Source organism: Mobula hypostoma, chromosome 26 (genome assembly GCF_963921235.1).
Source record: "Mobula hypostoma chromosome 26, sMobHyp1.1, whole genome shotgun sequence".
In the NCBI taxonomy this organism is placed as follows: domain Eukaryota; kingdom Metazoa; phylum Chordata; class Chondrichthyes; order Myliobatiformes; family Myliobatidae; genus Mobula; species Mobula hypostoma.
In genome coordinates this window covers 29,393,432-29,414,866 of record NC_086122.1, presented here as the reverse complement: position 1 = coordinate 29,414,866, position 21,435 = coordinate 29,393,432, and the positions used below count along the sequence as shown (strand labels likewise).

At 38.0% G+C, this 21,435-nt stretch overlaps 1 protein-coding gene across 5 annotated transcripts in view; it reads right to left on the bottom strand.

The window, feature by feature from the left end:
- Positions 1-21,146, bottom strand: part of srrm1 (serine/arginine repetitive matrix 1) — a 47,355-nt gene extending 26,209 nt beyond the window's left edge. For 3 of the 5 annotated variants that reach the window (XM_063033903.1, XM_063033902.1, XM_063033904.1), the window contains exons 1-4: positions 21,080-21,146; positions 8,598-8,687; positions 6,434-6,556; positions 3,427-3,597 (exon numbers count right to left, since the gene is read on the bottom strand). In XM_063033903.1, coding sequence (XP_062889973.1) covers positions 3,427-3,597; positions 6,434-6,556; positions 8,598-8,687; positions 21,080-21,100 — 405 coding nt within the window. In that variant the 5' untranslated portion in view covers positions 21,101-21,146. Of the gene's footprint in view, positions 1-3,426; positions 4,154-5,661; positions 5,789-6,433; positions 6,557-8,597; positions 8,688-21,079 lie in introns of those variants that run through there. The other 2 variants (XM_063033906.1, XM_063033905.1) reach the window with 2 other exon arrangements.
- Between the last annotated feature and the right edge of the window lie 289 nt (positions 21,147-21,435).

Below are 21,435 nucleotides of genomic sequence, written 5' to 3'. Positions count from 1 at the left end.
CTCAGAAAACAAGTTGTTGATGCTAACCAGGCTGGAAAAGGATACTAAACCATTTCTAAAGAGTTTGGGCTCCACCAATCCAGTCAGGCAGATGGCATACAAATGGAGGAAATTCAACACAGTTGTTACTCACCCCAGGAGTAGTCGACAAACAAAAATCACTCCAAGAGCAAGGTGCAAAGTATTCCAGGTGGTCACAAAGAACCCCAGGGTAACATTTAAGGAGCTACAGGCCTCTCTTGCATTGGCCAATGGAGGCGTTCACGGGTTTACCATCAGACAAACACTGAACAAGAATGGTGTGCTTGGCAGGATTGCAAGGAGAAAGCCACAACTCTCCAAGAAGAACATCTAAAGTTTGCTAAAGACCATGTAGATAAGCCAGAAGGATAATGGAAGAAAGTTCTGTGGATAAATGAGTCCAACATAGAAATTTTTGGTTTAAGTGTGAAGCATTATGTTGGGGGAAAAGCAAACAGTGCATTTCAGCGCAAGAACCTCAACCCATCTGTGAAACATGGTGATGGCCCTGTCGTGGTTTGGGTTTGCTTTCCTGCCTCGGGATCAGACAGCTGGCCATCATTGATGGAATTATGAATTCTAAATTGTCCCAGCAAATTCTACAGGAAAGTGTCACAGGGCCGTGAACTGAAGCTCAAGAGGAAGTAGGTCATGCAGCAAGACAATGACCCTAAACACACAGGTTAGTCTACCAAAGAATGGTTAAAGCAGAAGAAATTTCACGTTTTGGTATGGCCGAGTCAAAATCCTGACCTTAAATCCTATAGAAATGTTGCGGAAGGACCAAGCAGTTCACACCAAGTCCAAGACGACATGCAGGACTGATCAACAATTACCGGAAACATTTGGTTGAAGATACTGTTGTACAAGGGGGCCACATCAGTTACTGAAAGCAAAGGTTCACATACTTTATCTAACAAATACGTGCAATATTGGATCATTTTTCTCAAGAAATAAATGAAAAACTATAATGTTTTTGTGTTATTTATTTAATTGGGTTTCCTTTATCTAGTTTTAGGATGCGCATGAAGATCTGATTACATTTTAGGTCATACTTATGCAGAAATAGAGAAAATTCTAAAAGGGTCCCCAAACTTTCTAGCACCACTATACCACTTGAGATTCATTTTCTTGCAGGCATTTACAGGAAAATAAACAATAAGAATTTATGAATAAACTATGCATAAACAAAGACTAACAAATAACCAATGGGCAAAACAAACCATGCAAATAAAAAAATACTCAGCACACGAGTTGCAGAGTCCTTAAATGTGAGTCTCTAAGTGAGTTTGACCAAAGGACCTGTTTCTGTGCTGTTTGACTGAACGCAAGCTCTGTATATGGATTTAATACATGAAGCTAAGCTTACACCAGGTACCTTTTCAACCTGGCACATCTCTAACTTTTGCAGTTGAAGTCTGCTGCCCAGGTGATAGGAGAAACGACAGTTGCTGCTTCAGACTCCAGCAGTTTATAACAAGCATCCACAGCTACTCGTGTTTCCTGTCCTCCCACCTTAGTACCTAGAACAGCACCATACAGAAACTGGCCATTTGGCCCATAACATTGGGCCAAATCAGCTAAAAAGCAAATCAAAAACACTAAAACACAAACCCCTCTACCTACATAATGTCCATAGCCCTCCATCATTACATCCATGTGCCTATCCAAACATCTCCTGAATCTACCCCCCCCTCACCTTCAATGCATGCCCTCTTGCTATTAGGCATTTAGACAACTTAGGACCACTTCCCTATCCTGTTCTTTGTGTTCCCTCCTAGCCTAGCAACAGAGCTCAATGGCTTGTATACACACCACCAGACAATGGAACTCTAACCCACCACTAATATTCCACATTCAATAGGACGTGAAGATGATTTATCACCGGTGGGACAGAAGTGTCTGAGTGTGCAGGATTGACGTCCACCCCAAGCCTAGGTCACATTGTCTTACAGGTTCTTCAAATTTCAAAGTGATTGCTTATTCATTGCTCAGAGACCCTAGCAAGTCCAGCCCCACAATGCATGATTTATTCTGACAATCCTGTGTTAAGACATCAATTTGATAATTCAGTCTACTTGTGATTCCAGTTAACGAACAGGACGGATGGAGCAGGTCAAGGACAAGTCAGTGCCATACCAAGTTGGGGAGTATAAAACTTTGATCCAGTGGGCAAAACCAGGGATCCGATGGCCAAGATGGTTCCATTTGGGTTTTGTTTTTTCAAAACCCATTTCTTTTAAAGGAACCAAGATTTTACAATTAGCTCATCATGTGCCGTGTTGTATGATGTAGTCAATCATGGTCTAAGACCTTGATTGTTCTTGGCAAATTTTTATACAGAAGTGGTTTGCTCTTCCATTCTTCTGGCCAGTGCCACTACAAGGCAGGTGACCCCAGCCATTATCAATACTCTTCCTGGCGTCAGTGTTTGCATAACCAGGACTTGTGATATGCATCAGCTGCTCATACCATCATCCATGACCTGATCACATGGCTTCACGTGACCCTGATCTGGGGGCTAAGCAGGTGCTACGCCTTGCCCAAAGGTGACCTGCAGGCTAGCAAAGGGAAGCAGGAATTTACACCTCCTTTAGTAGAAACTTACCTCCACCCCACCACAAACAAGAGAAAATCTGCAGGTGCTGGAAATCTCAGCCACACACACACACACAATACTTGAGGAACTCAGTAGGCCAGGCAGCATCTAGGAAAAAGAGTACAGTCAACATTTCAGATGGAAACCAGTCCTGCCAAAGGGTTTTGGCCTGAAACATCGACTACTCTTTTCCTAGATGCTGCCTAGACTGCTGAGTCCCTCGACCACGATTAGCTATTCTTTGAATAAATCTGTTTATCCCAATTCAACCTCAAGTCAAGGATTAGAAATGATCTTGAAAGCCAAAACAAGTTAGGTGGCCACACTCTAAAGTAGTAGATGTCTTCTCAAGACAAAAAACTGATACACAAACATCAATCAAGATACATCAAGAAACAAGAAATTGCAAACCACAGTTCATGCTGAACTATACCCAAATCAAGTACACAGAGCGCTATGGATAATTATTAAGACTACACAAAACTACTTTTGATCCACAATTTGTTCCTCTCCGCTCTTTGTGCACATTGGTAGCAACCTTTCCATTTCTTTAGCATGTGTCTGTTTTTTAACGAGGCCAAATTGCTAGCTCAACACTCAACCCAGCATGGATGGAAAGCATGCAAGGAGCTGGCCAGATTCGAACCCAGGATCATTTGCCTTGAAATCCAGTGCAGATACCACTTTACCACCAGCCGGCTATCCACAAATGCAAAGGACAATTCCTGTCACTACCACTCCACATAAATGATCTCACCCTCGAACATCAATTCTATTAAATTCACAGAAGTATACAAATACATTACCTGTCGCTGTTTGATTTCTTCTTTCTTTTGTTCCAGAAAAGCAGAAGGGATTCCTGCAATATTCTCTTGTGCACTCAACAGCAATGGCCACAACTCCCCCATGAACATTCTTGCATTCTTTCCATTCAAGAACCCGGTCAAGTTAATCTGCATCAGCTTTGCATCTGGGTTCTGCAACAGACACAAGATGAAGGCAGAGAGGTTATATGGAAAAATCCAAAAGCAATTCACCCTACTACTTTCCATCTACCTCAAAATTCTAAACACAAAATTGACAGAGGCAATACTTTAGATAATGGTAAATTACATTAATAGCTTTTCTATCTATGCTGTACATCATCAATGCGAATTCCCTGAACTATCAGCCTATATATAAATCGGCTGAATATCAGCTTCATCTTAAGATTTCAATATGAACAATCCATTTTAATCCCATTTACGAGGCCAGTCTGCCTCTCACTATTTCTGACAATAGCCAATGGGCATTCTGGAGTTTTATGAATTGATACTGCACATAGGTTGCCAGAGCAACGAGGTCCAGTAAAAAAAACACACAAACGTGTCAGAACACCACAAAGTATGTACAGAGTCCTGAGGTCTTCAATTTCTTCTGGTCGACTCCTGAACCCAAAGTTCCAAGTCCCCTGTAGAGAAAGATGTTCCCTTGGGTTGCTTCCGACTCCCTACTGCAACTCAATCACCTTGAGTATAATGTTATATCATTTATCTAAATTGTAAGAGACGAACAAGCAATAATGAGTAAACAGCCACATAAAAGAAAAATGAACAGTTTATATTAAACTTTGGCTTAATCTGCTTAAATAAAACTTGCCTTTATGCTCCATGAAAGAGCTGTTCCTACCTCTCCAGATTTGAGTTTATTATATATTAACATGCAAACTCCTGAACTAGTTACAATGTGCTAATATAATGAACTACAGAAAATATACACACTAGCATTCCACTGAATGTAATCCAAAATCTTAGCTAGTGCAATCCTAAACCATTATCTAGTACATGGCTACTAATGGTACTCTACGTGCGATTCAAACTATGAATTTTAATCTACTCTAGATAGCATTGTTTAATTGACTGTGGTTTTTGCAATAAAGATATCTAAATCCACCTAACTACTTAGTAAATACTAGTTGCAAAGGAAGCCAGACCTGTAAATCTACCCCAGATTAAAGATTTTAGATATTTTATAGAAATATTCCAGCATTAGTCTTGTTCAAATCTAAACACTAGTAAACAGCATGCTGGTATATGGCATTCTTTAGAATGTTGTCAAAGAATATTTTAATATGATCCATGGTTATTTGAACCTTCCAGAAGTTTCGAAGGGCTAAAATAGAGTTGCAAGTAATATTAAACACACGGCTATTATCAACGTTACAGACTAACACTAATCTCTAAACTATTTCTTATTTCCTTCCTTGCAAACTACTTTCAACCTACTGTAATTGTGCGTGGTTATGTGGGGATGAGAAAAGGGGGCAAGATGCAGGCAGAATGGTGTGGGCTACAAACTTTCCAGACACCATTGTTGCTACTCGTTGGTCACTTTTAAGATGTACACTTCAAGCGCAATGAAAAGGACAATTTTACTTTACTTTTCCCTCAAGATGAACATCTTCCTTTCACGTAACATTCTGGCTAGCAATATAGATGCTCTTTTGTTGTACATCAAATGGAAAAAAGCCTGAACAATTCTACTTGGACAAACTAGATCAGACACATTTAAATGTTGAGGATACATTGCAGTCACGTGAAAATAGAATCTCAGGGCTATACAAATTCCATATATAGCACTTGTAGTTAAACATCAAACATGGCTTTCCTTCTATATAATTTCTAAGCATTTTCCCCCAAAATGAAAGACAGTCTCATTATCCCTTGGTTGCAGTGGCGAGTTGAAGTTTTGAGTAGTTTCTTTTAATAAAACAATGAGCCCTTCAAAAATATTCCAACATCTTGATTTTTAGTTGAATGTTTCAAGAAAACAACAATTGTTTTTGGACATTGGTCATTAATAAGCCTAAAGCTTCACTATTAAGCCATATCCAATATTCAGATTACAAAAACAATTTTTATCTGTAATGGCACATTTTTCCTCATCTAATCTGGCTACTGTTTTGCTTTCCACTTGTTACTTCTGAGCAGTGTAAAGTTTTGTCCGAGTGCTCTTCATTGAATGGCATGAGGATTTTCGTCTGGTCACTTTACACAACTCACCTCCAAACACACACTGCATCATCAAGGGAGGAGGGTCAGAGCGACATTGGAATTCACTTTGCTGTGACCTAACAAGGTGATGGTGCTATACTTCAGACGGAATAACATCCATTTTGGTTCAGGCCTTTTAAATCATAAATCACACGATCATTAGAAAAATGCTGTCAAAGGCGCTTATTATACAATAAAACAAGTAAGAATACATACAAGATGGATTTTCTTTTTGTTACCTGAGGGCTAACTGATGGGTCATTCAATATCTTCAACTGTTTCACAAAAGTATATTAAGCACTCATAAGAGCAGACACTCAACTTTGTATATTCAAATTGATTCAGCATCGAAAACAAAATGCTTCAACATTCAGTTTTTTACCTTGAATTCAGAGGAGGAAAAACTTAACAATACCAACCTAACCTAGTTGAATATTGCTTCTAAAATCTGGAAATTACAGACCAGTTGACCTGACAATCAAATTCCATTTTAGAATCCAAACTGATTTCCAAATAGTGGATAGTTAAATACGGAACATAAAAAAACTCAATGTACCCTTGTGAAAATAGCTAAAAGTGCTGAATGGCCCACAAAGAATCCTGCCACATTTATAGCTATCCTTGCAGCTTTTTTAAACCACGTTTTTTTACTGTCAATATTAACTGTGCAGAAAATAAGCAGACCTGACAGTTTTACAAAATTTTGTTTCACCGTAAGTCCAGGTGAAAAACCACATCACAATAACTTTTTTAAATACTCTTTCATGTTTCCAATTATTACCTTCTCTTCAAGATGGTTGAAGATAAACTCAATGACAACATCATCTTCAAACCCAAGCATTTCGGTCACTCTCTGTGTAATCCATGGCTTGATAACCTCCAAGTTCACTTTATTCATATCCACCTGAAATCAGTTGTTTTTAAAAGATTAATAATACAACTCAACACCAAAAGCCAGGAAGTAATTATAATGTTAATAGCCATAAAACAATTGATCACATGCACAAAGTGATACAAAGCCAAGTAGGGTTGTAATGACTTGCAAACCTAGCTTAACTTTGATATAACAAACAAGAGAAAATGTGCAGATGCTGAAAATCCAAGCAACACACAAAATGCTGGAGGAACTCAGCAGGTCAGGCAGCATCTATGGAGGATAAGCGTACAGTTGACGTCCGGCCCAAAATGTCGACTGTGCTCTTTTCCAGAGATGCCCCCCAGCCTGCTGAGTTCTTCCAGCACTTTGTGTGTTGCTTAAAAATGAGCATATGGAATTTGAGATGATGTACTTCTATAAACACAGAACTTGCTGGGAGATAGAAAACAGGACACGACCACCCTGACATTGGTAGTATGGTCTCTCACTTTCTTTTAAAACTTGGATAAATTGATCCCTCTCCCTTTTCCCAAGTCTAGTAATGTCAGAAAGTGGTACAGCAAACAGTCTCTCAAAGTTAAATGGTATAAGTAAATGGTTTTAACAGCTGAAAATTGAGGGTGAAGATTCAAAGATTAAACAAATAGGTAAAACTGTGGGAAATAAAACTCAAATCAAAAGTGCAAAGATATTCACTTCTCGAACATGGGAACAAGAGTAGACCATCTGACCTCTCATACTCATTCTAGTGTCCAAAAAGCAATCATGATTGGTCTGTAATTAAACAGTCTCCTTTGCCACATATCCCGTGATATCCACAATTGAATTTGATAACTTGCTATGCTCTACATCACATCTGCAAAACTGTTCCAAACTTCTCCCACTCTTTCCTTCCCAAATACCTCCTTGTTGTTTCACACATTACAGGTTTTCACAATTTACCATAGATATTCTGTTTCATCCCACTGAAATCAAGAATAAAAACATCATATAGAGTTCACTGTTAGATGAGCATTCATGTGCCATTCCATTCTTAACTAGATAACTGGTCTATACTTGATAATTTTACTGGGACAATATGTTACACAGCAAACTATCTCGAACATACAAATTTGCTGCCATTATGTCATATTATCCTACTTATTCAACTCTTTTAGAGGTTAACCCCAATTCTATCAACTCCAACATTAAAGCCATTCAACTAGTATGCAAGTTGAATTTCTTTTTATATTTTCTGTCATTTTGTATATACTTCTGGGAGACCCAAGTGGAACACTAACATTAAATCTTTTTCTATCTCATATAAAAACTTATGGTCTTCATTACCTATCTTTGCTACAGTTATCACATGTCATTTCAAACAAAAATGCAGCATCACATCCTGATAGATTTAAGTAGTTAATTGGTTAAGTAGTTGATAGTAGGCTGAAAATTCTATCTAGCTTATCACCATCTCCATTATTAATGATTTATCATAGTGCACATTTAACATCCAATTATACATGAATTCAGGCAGCCTCCATCTTAGGCAAATGATAAAATCATGACCATTAAAGAGCAGCATCACTGTTATTCTTTAGGCTATTCTTTCAGCACCTGTTTCATCAGTTCCATCACTGCCTCAAACATAGCTTCCCCCTTGCCTACGTCACCTTCAGACTTAACTCTCCAATACTGACTTGACCAGACTCCCACTCCACGTGAACTTGAGCTCACTCAATCACTGCTGTCAGCGACACCTTGATTTTAGTTGTTTAATTTACAAAGTCTTGCCCCTACTTTCTAATCTTTCTGTAGCTTTGCTAAACTCAAAGTCTTGGGTTCCCAGTACCGTTTCAACTCTGGTGCTTGGTGCATTCCTGATTTTAATCATCTCACCTCTTGAGGTCATCATCACACACATATCATCAAAACTTACCTTTATTTAGGTCTTGCCATCTGTTCAAATAATGTCACAAAGAGATACATTTTATGTGATGGTGATCTAGTGAAGTGCTTTGGAATGTTTTACCATTACCAGATACTCCATTAAGGAAAACTGTTATTGAATAAGCTTGGAACACAATACCTTTTTCTCAAGACATTCTGCAAATTTCAACTGTTTTAGAAGTTTCTTCTGTTTATTGCTGAAACGGTTGTCTTGTTCTGCACTGGTTCCCTATAAAACAGAAAATACTCAGTAAAGGGCCTTGTAGATAATTTGTTTTAAAATTTGAATTATATCTCAATTCCTCTTTGTTATTTCACTAATTCCAGACTTGCCTAAAAATTCTAAGTTCAACCTCGGCGAAAATTCAAACCTTTGGAATGACAGAAGTCGTACGGAACCTTTTATATCACTTTCAGGATAGCTCAAACAGTGTTACAGCCAATTAAATATAAGTGTTGTCACAGCTATACAGCAATCACACTAAATAAGCATGCAAGAAACTACAAGCAGCATTTAGATAATGATCAAATAACTTTCATTAATAAATGTTAAATGAAAGAACTAGCCAAGATATAGGTGGTAACTTGTTTTTCAAACCAGCACCACAGGATCAGCAACATCCAGCTAAGAATGTACGTAAAACATTAATTTAATGTTTAATGGCAAAAGATAGTACCATCAGTAGTGCAACACTTCCCCAGTACTGCAACGAAGTGTTAGCAGACATTTTTATGCACTTATCTTTAGACAGAGATTTAAATCAATAAATCCAACAATTCAACTTCTAATATGAGAAATGTAAATTCCTTTTTGGATAGGGAGCTCAACAGAACAGGTAAACAACAAAATCATTTGATGAAATTAATTAAAAACTTTGAATCCCAATTTATTGTAGTACTGTGCAAACGTCTTAGGCACCCTAGATAATTCATTTTGTTTTTTTTTGTCTTCTCTATTAGTGTCAGTAGAAAAGAGCAAATTTTAGATTTCCAAACATTAATTTACCAAAAACATTGTGTTAGAGAAATTTGTATATTTCATTAAAGAGAGCAATATATTAAATAACAGACTGCTTTCAGAATTAAAAACTTGATTACTTTGTAGATTTATAGCCCAGTGCATGATTAAACAAAGATAACAAACAGGATGCTAATAATCAATGACATAATGAGTTGAATGAACTAAACAGATTAACTGAAACGCAAACAGGTGTAGGAGGAATTAAACTGGGTGAAGGACAACCAAACTAAAAGATGAGGATGCTGCAGATGTAACAAGTTTAACCTTCAAATCATCAATTCTTACACCATAGCAAGAATGAGCATAGCAACAAGACACAAGATGGTCATCCTGCATCAGCAAGGTCTCTCCCAAGCAGAAATTTCGCAGAAGACAGGAGTTTCAAGATGTGCTGTCCACTCTTCTAAAGAAGCAGAAAGAAAAGGGCAAGGTTGAGGACCAGAAACAGAGTGCTGCAGATGAGACATGCATCAAATTGATATCCCTTCTAAATCTGAAGTCCAGCACTGCTGTCAGCTCTGAACACACAGAAATCACTGGAACCCTTTTCATGGAAGAGTTGCTGCTAAAAAGCCATTCCCACAAAGTGGAAGCAAAGTCAAGAGACATAAACACAAAAACTAGGATGCTGAACAATGGCAGCCAGTACCCTGCGCTGATGAGTCAAAATCTGAATCTGAACAGGAGACACTTTTGTCTGTAGAAGAGCTGGAGAATGCTACGTGGATGAGAGCCTGCAGCCGACAGTGAAGTACAGCAAAAGCTCTCTCCAGGTTTAAGGCTACATTTCTGCAAACACAGTTGGTGATCTGATCCAGAATTAATGGAATCCTCAATGCTAAGTACAAGCAGATTCTCATCCATCACGTAATATCATCAGGGAGGCATCTGATCAGTCCCAACTTAATTCTACAGCAGGACAATGACCCCAAACACACGGCCAAGGTCATAAAAAACTATCTTCAGTGAAATGAACATAGAGTTCTGCAACAGACAATATGGTCTCCACCGAACTCTGATCTCAACATCATCAAGGTTGTCTGGAATTACCTGGAGACAGACGCAAGCGAGACAGTAGAACTGTGGGAAGTTTTCCAAGATGCTTAAAACAACCCACACAGTGACTTTCGTATAAAACTACATGACAGTGTACCTAAGAGATTTGATGCAGTTTGAAAGGCACAGGGTGGTCACACCAGATATTGATTTGATTAGTTTACTGCTCTTTATAGTAATTTTTTTGATATTTATAAACTTTTCATTATTCTTGAAAGCATCTTTGCTTTATAGAATTTTTTTTACATGTGCTTAAGACTTTTGCACAGTACTGTTATACCACTTACTTCACACAGTACATCTTATCCTTTCCATGATGTTCAAAAACTTGCCAATTTCTTACTTATACCCTATGGAAAGCGCCTCCATTCTCCTTTTTCATTCATAAAATCACATTGGTTAAGCAGATAATATTGGCCCAGACTTTCTCTCAAACCTCCAATTCTCTTAACATTATTTATTAGCGTTCAGTTGCAGTATGCACAAGTTGTTCCATTCCCATGCCCTGTCCAAAATGTATATCCTACCTGCTACTGAATCATAAAATAACAAACAAGGTCACTAATTAAATAAATCATTGCGGCTGCCCAAATGTTATCTATTTTAAAACAGAAATATCTATTACACAAAAGGCAACTGCTAGTGAAATTTAGACATACTGTGGCATTTTTAATTGAAGAGAAATCACCATCAGTCTGATCATTTCTGAAATTTACAATTAATGGCTGGAAATAAGTTATACACTAAATTCCAAAATATTGTTATAAAGTCTTCCACCAGTACCATGGAATAACTTTAACATGATTTATTTTCTCTAGAAATATTTTAACAACCTGAACCATCAGGTTAACAACCTAATAACAACCCTTTCTTGTACATCAGTACAAAGTAATTTGAAAGTGTTTTAACAAAATGTTTTTAATGTTTAAATGTGTAATGACATAACAACAGTAGAAAATACAACTTTGAACACAGGCAAAGTATGTGTTATGGTGAACCTGCTCTAGGGACAAAAATCAGATTGAGATGATGATACATTTCAGTTTAAAATTTATAAGTATGCAACACACATTTGTTAAACGGCTGGAAGACTGTCAACCAGAGAGGTAAATAGATATTTTATGGAGTAAAAGATTCTGACAACATAACCATATATGTCCTCCTCTAACAAAATCAAATTCCATTCCTGCCGATGTTCCCATTAATGTCTCTTATCTCAGGACTGACATTTCTTACACTCAGCTGTCCAGATTCCTTCATTCCAATCTCCATAAACTTTTGGTCATCCTAAACTCATCTGCCCACACCTATAAACCTCCAAAATACAGCTGCAATAAAATGCTTGAGAACCCTTTGCAATTACTAAGTTTTCTGCATTAATTACTCATAAAAATGTGGTCTGATCTTCATCTAAGTCACTATAATAGACAAATACAATCTGCCTAAACTAATAACCAATGAACAATTGCACTTTTCATGTCTTTATTGAACACGTTTAATCATTCACAGTCCAGGCTAGGAAAAGTATGTAAAACCTCCTTTAGCAGCAATAACCTCCACCAAATGTTTCCTGATTAGACTTGCACAACAGTGAGGAGGAATTTTAGACTTCTCCTCCATAAAAATTGTTGCAGTTATCAATATTTCTTGGACACCTTGCATAAACAGCCCTCTTCAGATGATGCCACAGCATCTCAAATAGGTTAAGGTCTGGACTCCGACTTGATCATTCCAAAACACAAATCATCTTTTTAAACCATTCTGTTGATTTACTCTTCTGTTTCGGATCATTGTCTTGTTGCATCACCCAACTTCCATTAAGCTTTAGGTGATGGACCACTACTCTGTTATTCTCCTGTAAAATATCTTGATACAATATTGAATTCATTCTTCCCTCAATGATTACAAGCTGACCAGGCCCTGAGGCAGCAAAGCAGCCCCAAAATCAAATTCTACCATACTTCACAGTTGAGGCGAGATTTTGGTGTTGGTGTGCAGATCCCTTTTCCCTCAAAACACGGCAATGTGCATTTCTGCCAGCAAGTTCAATTTTTATCTCAACTCTCCATAAAACATTGTCCCAGAAGCGTTGACCATCCAGGTGGTCTTTTGTAAACTTGATACATGCAGCAATGTTTTTTTGGAGAGCAGTGGTTTCCTCCTTGGTGTCCTTCCATGAACACCATTCTTGTTCAGTGTTTTTCTTATAGTGGACACAGGAACAGAGACTTCGGTAAGTTCCAGAGATTTCTGCAGGTCTTTTGCTGTTACCCTCAGGTTCCTTTTCACCTCCTTTAGCATTCATTCATTGGAACACTTGACTCCAAACAGCTTTCATAGAAAGCAATATGCCAAAGGCTCACATGCTTTTCTGAACCTAGACCGTGATTGTTTAAATGGTATACCCAGTACTGATGAGAAGTGCAATTGTTTTTGTGTTACTAGTTTCAGCAGATTGTGTTTGTCTATTGTTGCAACTTAGATGGAGATCAGACCACATTTTATGAGTAATTAATGCAGAAAACCAAGTAATTGCAAAGGGTTCACAAACCTACTCTTGCAGCTGTATGACCCTCTTCAGTTCAGGCCTCCCAATCATTCCCTATTTTAACTGCTCCAATAGGAGTTTGCTTTCAACTACCATAAATTTCTGGAATTCTAAATTTAAAACTTTTTCACCTCATTTTTCCTTTAAAACATTTGTTAAAACCTTCCTTTATGATCTTAAAAGTTAATTACTTGCTTATTTGGTTTGGTATTATATGCTGTTTAATATTCCTCAGCTGAACACCTTGGTAAGTCCTGTTGAATTTAATTTCTCTATGAAAAACAAACTTGCTGTTAAATCAGGTGAGAATAGCAAAACTAAATGCCAAATATTTAATTTAGAAAATAATAATTTCCTTTCAAATTCATTACAACCAATTGTGTAAGTGCAATAAGCCATAAAAACCTATGCAGGACAAGGAAATCCAGTGTTGTGCTGATGGAGTAGGAAGGATAGGCTGAGGCTAGAGTGCAACACAAACAAATGCTTCATTGTTCAGCTGAATATCCTTTGTGATTTTACCTAACTACAGACTATTTACAGTAGATCCTGAAAAAAATCATATCACACCACCGTGGATGATTAAATTTCCAACAACTGCAATTTATCTGCCACCGGTCATAGCAGTTGTATTCTTTTATATAATATTCATCCAATATATGTAGACTTAAAAGTGGAATAACATAATTACTGTCTGTCCTTCATTCCATAAACTGAAAAGCATTAAAATTGCCAAGCACAAAGAGTAACCTTAGACAGTGATTACAAACATTAACAATATATCCAGCACTGTTAGCACCTATAACTTTGTTGTAACCAGCCATTCAACCTACCGCTAAGCGAATGTTGACCGAGTGGATTAGCTAAAGATCATCTTCATTCAGTGGGTAAAATGTTTGAGCAGTCACAATTTCAAATACATCTGCTCGTGCCATTGGTGTTAAATAAATTCCTATCATTAAGCAAGAAATAGCAAACTAGATCAGGAAATATCAATATTGCTGCTGATCCTGAGGACAGAAGGAGATCTTATATGTTAATGGCCTTTAGTATACGAAACTAGAGTACATACATCAAACGTTAAAGAAGTTTGTAACCTTATTTACCATATTGTATCAATAGTCATGCACTGTCCCCTCATTATGAGCAATATTCATAAAGGAATTATGTAAACTATCAGCACTTCCATCCCATATACTCTTCGAAGGTCAATGTGCACTTTAAATAGAAAATTTGTTTGCTGATAATATTATAGGCTAGGGCTCAAATATTGCAGTTTTTTGACAATGCACAGAATTCTAAGATAAAAAAAACCCCAGCCCCTTCAATCCCTCCCACTCTGTCACATCTAAAACGGAACCCTGGAATATTGAGCTGCCAGTCCTGCAACCGAGTCTCACTAATAGCTACAATATCATAATTACCTTTGTTGATTCATGTCCCGAGCTCATCTGCCTCTCCTACGATACTTTTTGCATTGAAATATTGCCGCTCAAGATATTAGTCGTATCATGCTCAACCTTTTTATTCCTAACTTTGTCTGAGGTCTTAACAACATCAACATGTCTCCACAACCTCTCCCTCCACTATCTGTTCTGGCACTCTGGTTCCCATCTCACCGCAACACTACTTTAAACCCCCACCTGCCCCCGATAAATGGGAATTGGAAGAAAGGAAAACAAAGAAAAATAATTCTCCAGATTGTTAACTGCAGGTCTCCAGTGAAAGAAATACATCTTTAGGTAATGGGCATTGGTGAAAAAAAAACTACTTGCTAATACTACTTTACTATTTAGAATAGGATCAAGTTCCTCCAGTCCATTCAATGAGATCACTACTGAAATTTATCTACGGATACATATCTTTATCCTACATAGAATGTTTTTAATCAATTTACTTAAAAATACCCTAGCACCAAGTTGTTCCAAATTTTGCATAAGGGACCTCCAAAATTCACTCTACCATGTTTATTCTTTACTCCATCCAAAAAATCACATCACATATCAGTCATAACTGACTGTTGATGAATACAAGCTCCCTGATCAGGTTTAATTCTAGTTGCCTATCTTAATTATACACTCTAGTAACTTTGTGACAGTAGGTGTTAAGCCAAACGGTGTATAATTGCATAGTTTATCCTACCACCTTTCTTAAGAAATTGAATAGCAGGCAATTTTAAATGGTTCCCAAATCTGAATGACTAGTTAAGGTATCTGCATTATGCATACCAAGTTCATGCTTCACTGTTTTCATGTTAGTTTCTTTAGAAATCTATTCTCTGGAAAAAATACAATTACTGATGTAAATAAGTTTTCAGCATGCTAGTTATTTCAATCAAGAGTTTATAAAGACCCTATAAGGATCCTTGCATTCACTTGTTGATGTAGCTGTTTTTTTTTGAGTAAATTTGGACTTATGAAACAACAGACACCTATCGTCAATAACTTCAGGATGGGATTCAGGCAAAGGACCTTGACAAGAATCAGCACAGTGCAACTCAGAACTACAGTGCTGCATGTCACTTTCAGTGCAATACAACACAATTATCCCTTGTCACATTTCTTAAAAAGTGGAACCGAAGGGACTATTTTCCAATTTTAAATGATTCTTAAATCAAGCAATGCCAAGAAGTGGCAGATGGAATATCGTGCACGGAAGTGTATGGTCATGCACTTAGGTGATTTGGAAGTCCTCGTGCAGGATTCCTTAAAGGTTAACTTGGTGGTAATGATGGCAAATGTAAAAGGCAATGTTAACAGTTATTTCAAGAGGACTCGATTATAAAACCAGGGATGCAATGCTGAGGCATTGGTCAGACTGGAGTATTGTGAGCAGTTTTGGACCACTTATCTAATAAAAAAGTATGTGACAGCATTGGAGAGGGTCCAGGTAAGGTTCCACAGAATGATCCCAGGACTGAGAGGGGTTACATATGAGGAGCATTTAATGGCTCTGGACCTGTACTCACTGCAGTTTAAAAGAATGGGCGGGGAGGGGGAAGAGGCGATGATCTCATTGTAATTCAAGGACTAGAGTGGATGTGGGAGGATGTTTCCTAAAGTGAGGGAGTCTTGGTTCAGAATAGAAAAATAGAAATGACAAGGAATTTCTTTAGCCAGAGGGCACTGAATTGCTATGGACAGCTGTGGAGGCCAAGTCATTGAGTATACTTAAAGCAGAGGCTGATAGTTTCTTGACTAGCTAGGGCATCAAAAGTATGGGGAGAAGATAACTGGGTTAAGAGGGATAATAAATCAGTCACGATGGAATGGCAGAGCAGACTTGTTGGGCAAATGGCTGAATTCTGCTCCAATATCTTAGAGAATTAAATCCAATTTACTGAATTTATAATACCTTGTTCTTTTATATTAAAAATAGCTGTTTTGAGTAAAGCATAACTTATCAATCTCAAAAGAATTATAGAAGTATCACCTTCATAGATGAAAATGACATGGGAGACCACTATCTACTCTTCTTATCCAGTCATTCATTATCAATAACTGTCAATGCCTTATTTTCAAACACTCATTTTGTTACCTGTAAAGACAAAGTCCCATTCTTGGCCTTCAGCTTTTCCTCTAGTGTTGCAATTTCTTTTTGGAAGGGCAGATCGGCAATCCAAATCATTTATGCAATCACATAAATCCCAAACATCCAAAGTAATTCTCAGTGCTGCTTCCAGGTTAAATTCTCATGAAGACCATAACAGCACTGCCAAATTACAGCAGTTTCCAGCACTGAGGTATCATAGCACTACAGCTACTGCAGATTCACACAGGCTATTTCAACAAAGAGCAATTATATCAAGGGGGATAAGCAGATTACAGGTCCTTTTATTTTTAATTAACTGAGTTAATATAAATACATTAACTTATTGGCTGGTATCAGTCATTTTTTAAACATTTTATGAGTGTAATTAATGTTTATAAATATTAGAGACTTTCAAAATTCTTTGAGAGTTCATAAACCATTGTAGCCACTCACCTGGCTTAACCAACTGTTGAAACCCTTCGACACAATGATAAATAAATTTAATTTTCAGAATATATTTCATTAGTAGGGATGTACCGAGCATCAAGGGTTACACAACACTGTAAGCCAAATGCTTAGTCGAGTGTTGTACTGTTCTATTTTCTAATAATACTTTGACTTATACCTCACACTTCCACCGTCTCTCGACTACTCAACATTGTAGGGGCCAGTGCTGAAAGGTGAAATAAATACGATGCTTTTCAGTCTGCCGTAAACTAGAGATTCATTTAACTATTTCCCCAATGCCACGTCAGTAACACAGCTAAAACACCAGAAAACAGACTGGGTATTCTGCAGCAAGTGACTGATCAGCAACGATCACTCGTATATTCATCTTGGTAAATCAAATACATCAGCACTGTGTGTGACAAATAACCTTTGACTAGTATCCCATTCATAATCTAAGCATCAATATAACATTTATAAAATGCAATTCTATTCTCATCTAAAGCACTTCAATGACCTCAACCATCAACGCCAAGGTAACAAACTTATAGGAACACCATCACTTGCAGGTCATCCTAACTTGGAAATACACTGCTGTTTCTTCATCTGCTGGTCTAAATTCCGGAAACAGCCTCACCAACACCTTTGTGGGGGCACCTCCATCAAATATATGGCTCACCATAATCTTCACAAAAGCAATTAGGATTGGGCAATACATGCTGGCCTTACAAACAATCTGCAGATTGTGAAAAGTGAACTATCACAGTACCCAAAAATTCATTATTCAATTAAGTAATTGTTCCTGAGATCCATTTAACCCTTCATTGTCTAATCTTTTTTTTTATGTCAGTCTTGAAAATAGCAATTCATTCACAAACTTTGAGCGGAAGTTCCAAATTTCCACTCTCCTAGGTGGAAGTATTTCATTTGGTCTCCACTGTCCAAGCAGAGGAAATGTTTATGAATTATATTAATTATTTTAAATAAACCAACAGCAAGTTGGGATGTCTAATCAAAAAAAAGCTTGCAGCTACTTCTGACCAGAGAAACAGTTGGAGCTACTATCACACAATTCCAGGGATCTACGTTTGATGATAGGCTCATTCCATAATTCCGTAAGTTTCCTCGCACATCCCAGCCGTGCTTGTAGGTTAACTGTCTACTGTAAATTTCCTTTTGACATTGATTTAAGGCAAAAAAAGTTGGTTGGATAGTGTGTGTAAGACTACTTTGTAGATACGTAGATAAATAGTGAAAGGCAGAATGGGACTGTATGCCTTCTGCCGGCCACCACAGATCTAATGTCCTCTTCCTGAGATGTAGCACTCAAGAAGTGCTGTAACTTCCTGTAAACATAATGATCATATAATACGCTGCAGTGATGTTGGTTGTTAGGTAAATAGTGACCCATGTACAACTCCTACTTTTGTCATATTGCTTATACTGCATCAGAGAGAAGAGAAAAACAGTCTTCAACAATGACTTGACACACAAGATGACCTAGAGCAAGCTTATGGAAATCGAAATAAAATGTTCCCAACTGAAATGTTTAAGACCTGCTATCATGGTGATCTAGCGTAATACAAATATTCTTCCAGTGACGCAGTTCTACAAGCCAAGTAGAATACTTCAGAATCATTTCCCAACATCCTGAACTGCAAGCAACTCCTTTAACATAAAGACTAACATTTTTAGTCCATTTGATTACATTCTATAACATTTCATTAGCTGCCAACATTCAACGTTTCACCTTTAGATTCAAAATTGTCAGAGTTTACCCAGCGGCTCTCCCATAATCCACGCTCTGAACTTCAGGCTCACCCAAATCTCGTTCCTTTACACACTTAGTGCCATCCACCTCTTCATGCGGTCTCTCCAAACTCACAAGGACTCTAAATTACTCACAATGCTATTTAAGATCTCCATAATATATATCCCTACTCCAAACTTGTCCAAAATTACAAACGGCTCCAAAATTAGGCTAGCCAAGCCTTTGGATCAACCTCCTTACAACTGTTTGATTTTGCTATTTACCCATGCCAGCTTTGGTCATCAACTTCTACACTATTTTAAAGTTAACCCACCAAAATGTACAAAATACTAATATTATTTTACTCAAGGGCATGTCTCACTACACCGTTGATTTCCAACATGGACTTTATTAGTAACAAAACGGAGTTTCAAGAAGGTAAACTTAGTCAACTCCATATGGGCACTAGCCTCTGTAATATCCAGGATATTTTCAAGGAGCATTGCCTCAAAAAGACTGCGTCCATCATTAAGGGATAGACTGCAAAGACAGGATGTCAGGACCGGAGGCAAGGGTCAGGCTGATTCCGCTCGCTCTTCCGCAATGTTCACTCTTCTCTCCACGCCACCAAGGATGTAAGACTGCTTCAGCTTCCTGCCTGTGAGCTTCACGGTGATTTGCCCCACTACACGATCAACTGAGATCCAGGCTATAGGCCTACTCAGGTTGCTCCAGGATTCAGGTCAATGGACTCATTTTGGCTCAGAATGCTGCGGCTTGCTTTCATTGTTTGCATGATTTGTGTTTTTTCCCCCTACTTTTTTGCAGTGTTAGTCTTTTTTTCAAATTGAGTCCTTTCTGGTTTCTTGCTTTGTGGCTGCCTGTAAGCAGACAAATCTCAAGGTTGTATAATTTATACATTGATAATAAATGTACTTTGAATCCATCAGCCAGGACATGCCCTCTTCTCATTGCTACCATCAGGAAGGAGGCACGGAAGGCACACACGCCATGATTCAGGCAACTTCTTCCCCTCTGCTATCTAATTTCTGAATGGACATAGAACCCGTGAACACCACCTCACTACTTTTTCTTAATTCCTATTTTTGCACCATTTATTTAACTATTTAAATACATATACTTACTGTAATTCAGCTTTTTCTATTATGTATTACATTATACTGCGGCTGTCGCAAAGTTAACAAATTTCACAACATATGCCAGTGATATTAAACCTGACTCTGATCCTGATACAGTAATATTAATGAGTGGAGATGAGGGGAAATTTAAATGTGTGTAATTCTGGGACTAAGCCAAAAATAGTAACACGTTCTGAAATAGTTTTTAAATGCTATTTAAAACTTTATGAAGTGTAATTCGTGAGTATTCATGAGTTTCCAACCTGAATTCAGAACAAAAAGCTAAGTCAATATAAAGCATAAAGCAAGGCTAAGAATGTTTTGCTTTGAATTATCTCGAATAATGAAATTTAGAATATTCCAGTATGTATTACAACGTTGAAACTCACTCCAAATTATCTGTATATTTTACATTAAAACAAAAATGTAAACTATTCAGAGGTTTTCCCAATCTGAAATGTATTATAATACTTGAACAAAATATTGTATTTTAAGCTAAGTACAGTAAACGCAATTTTCGTGAGTTGTTGCTAAGTTGGCCTATTTTCCAGTCGTTTAACCGCACCAGCCTGTTTACAACTATGCTGTTAATGCACCAAGATAGGAATTGTTAAAATATTTCAGAAAACAGAATAGAAGTTTTCAAATGTGGAAAATGGATTTCCTGTAGTTGGAAACCACGCTGCTGAGACATTTGCTCAGCCAGTTGGCTGGTTCCTCTCGCCGCCTTGGCCGCCACCTCCTGCCGCACTGGAGCCAATTCCTCAGCAATGTAATGTGCACCGTATTTCCCTATACTTTACTTTCGACATGTACCACACGCCCCGATTCAAGATGCCAAAATATACTGCACGAAAATAAGGGCGCAATGTAGAGGGATTAAACAAAACCCAGATTTCCCAGCTCACACACGATCCTCCCCGTCGCTGCCGCCCGCCCGTCCGCCGCCATTTGCCGTGCCACACGGTTACTAAGGCCCAATCCGCGTTAAAATAAACCCCCATCTCATGCGGTTAGCATTCCCAAGAAGGCGCAAAGAGCTTCTAAAGCGTTTCAGCTCCTGCTGTAACAGACGGGCCGCAGACCGCTGTTCGGTTCGGACGCTTGGCTCGGCGAGTACTTTACTTACACGGAAAAACCCCGCATCCATCTTGTCCGTCTATGGAGGGGCTGCCGGAGCAGGCAGTCGCTCACTTCCGGTTTACCCGACGCGTCACAACGGTGTTTCCGATTTGCGGAAACTGCCGAAGATCGCGTTTCCGCACGACGGAAAGAGCCGAAGCCTTGCGACTGTAGTAACCCGGCGCGAGGCGTGTTACTACTCTGCACTTTGCAAGGGTGTAAACTTCACACATTTTAATCTAGTACTGTATGATCCATTTTGCTTTCGAGAAACACTATTTGTTCGAGTATATAAGCTCATGTTATGAAAATTTTCTACTGCTTAGTAATACTTATATTTAATGCTTTTGGCCTTAATTTCTC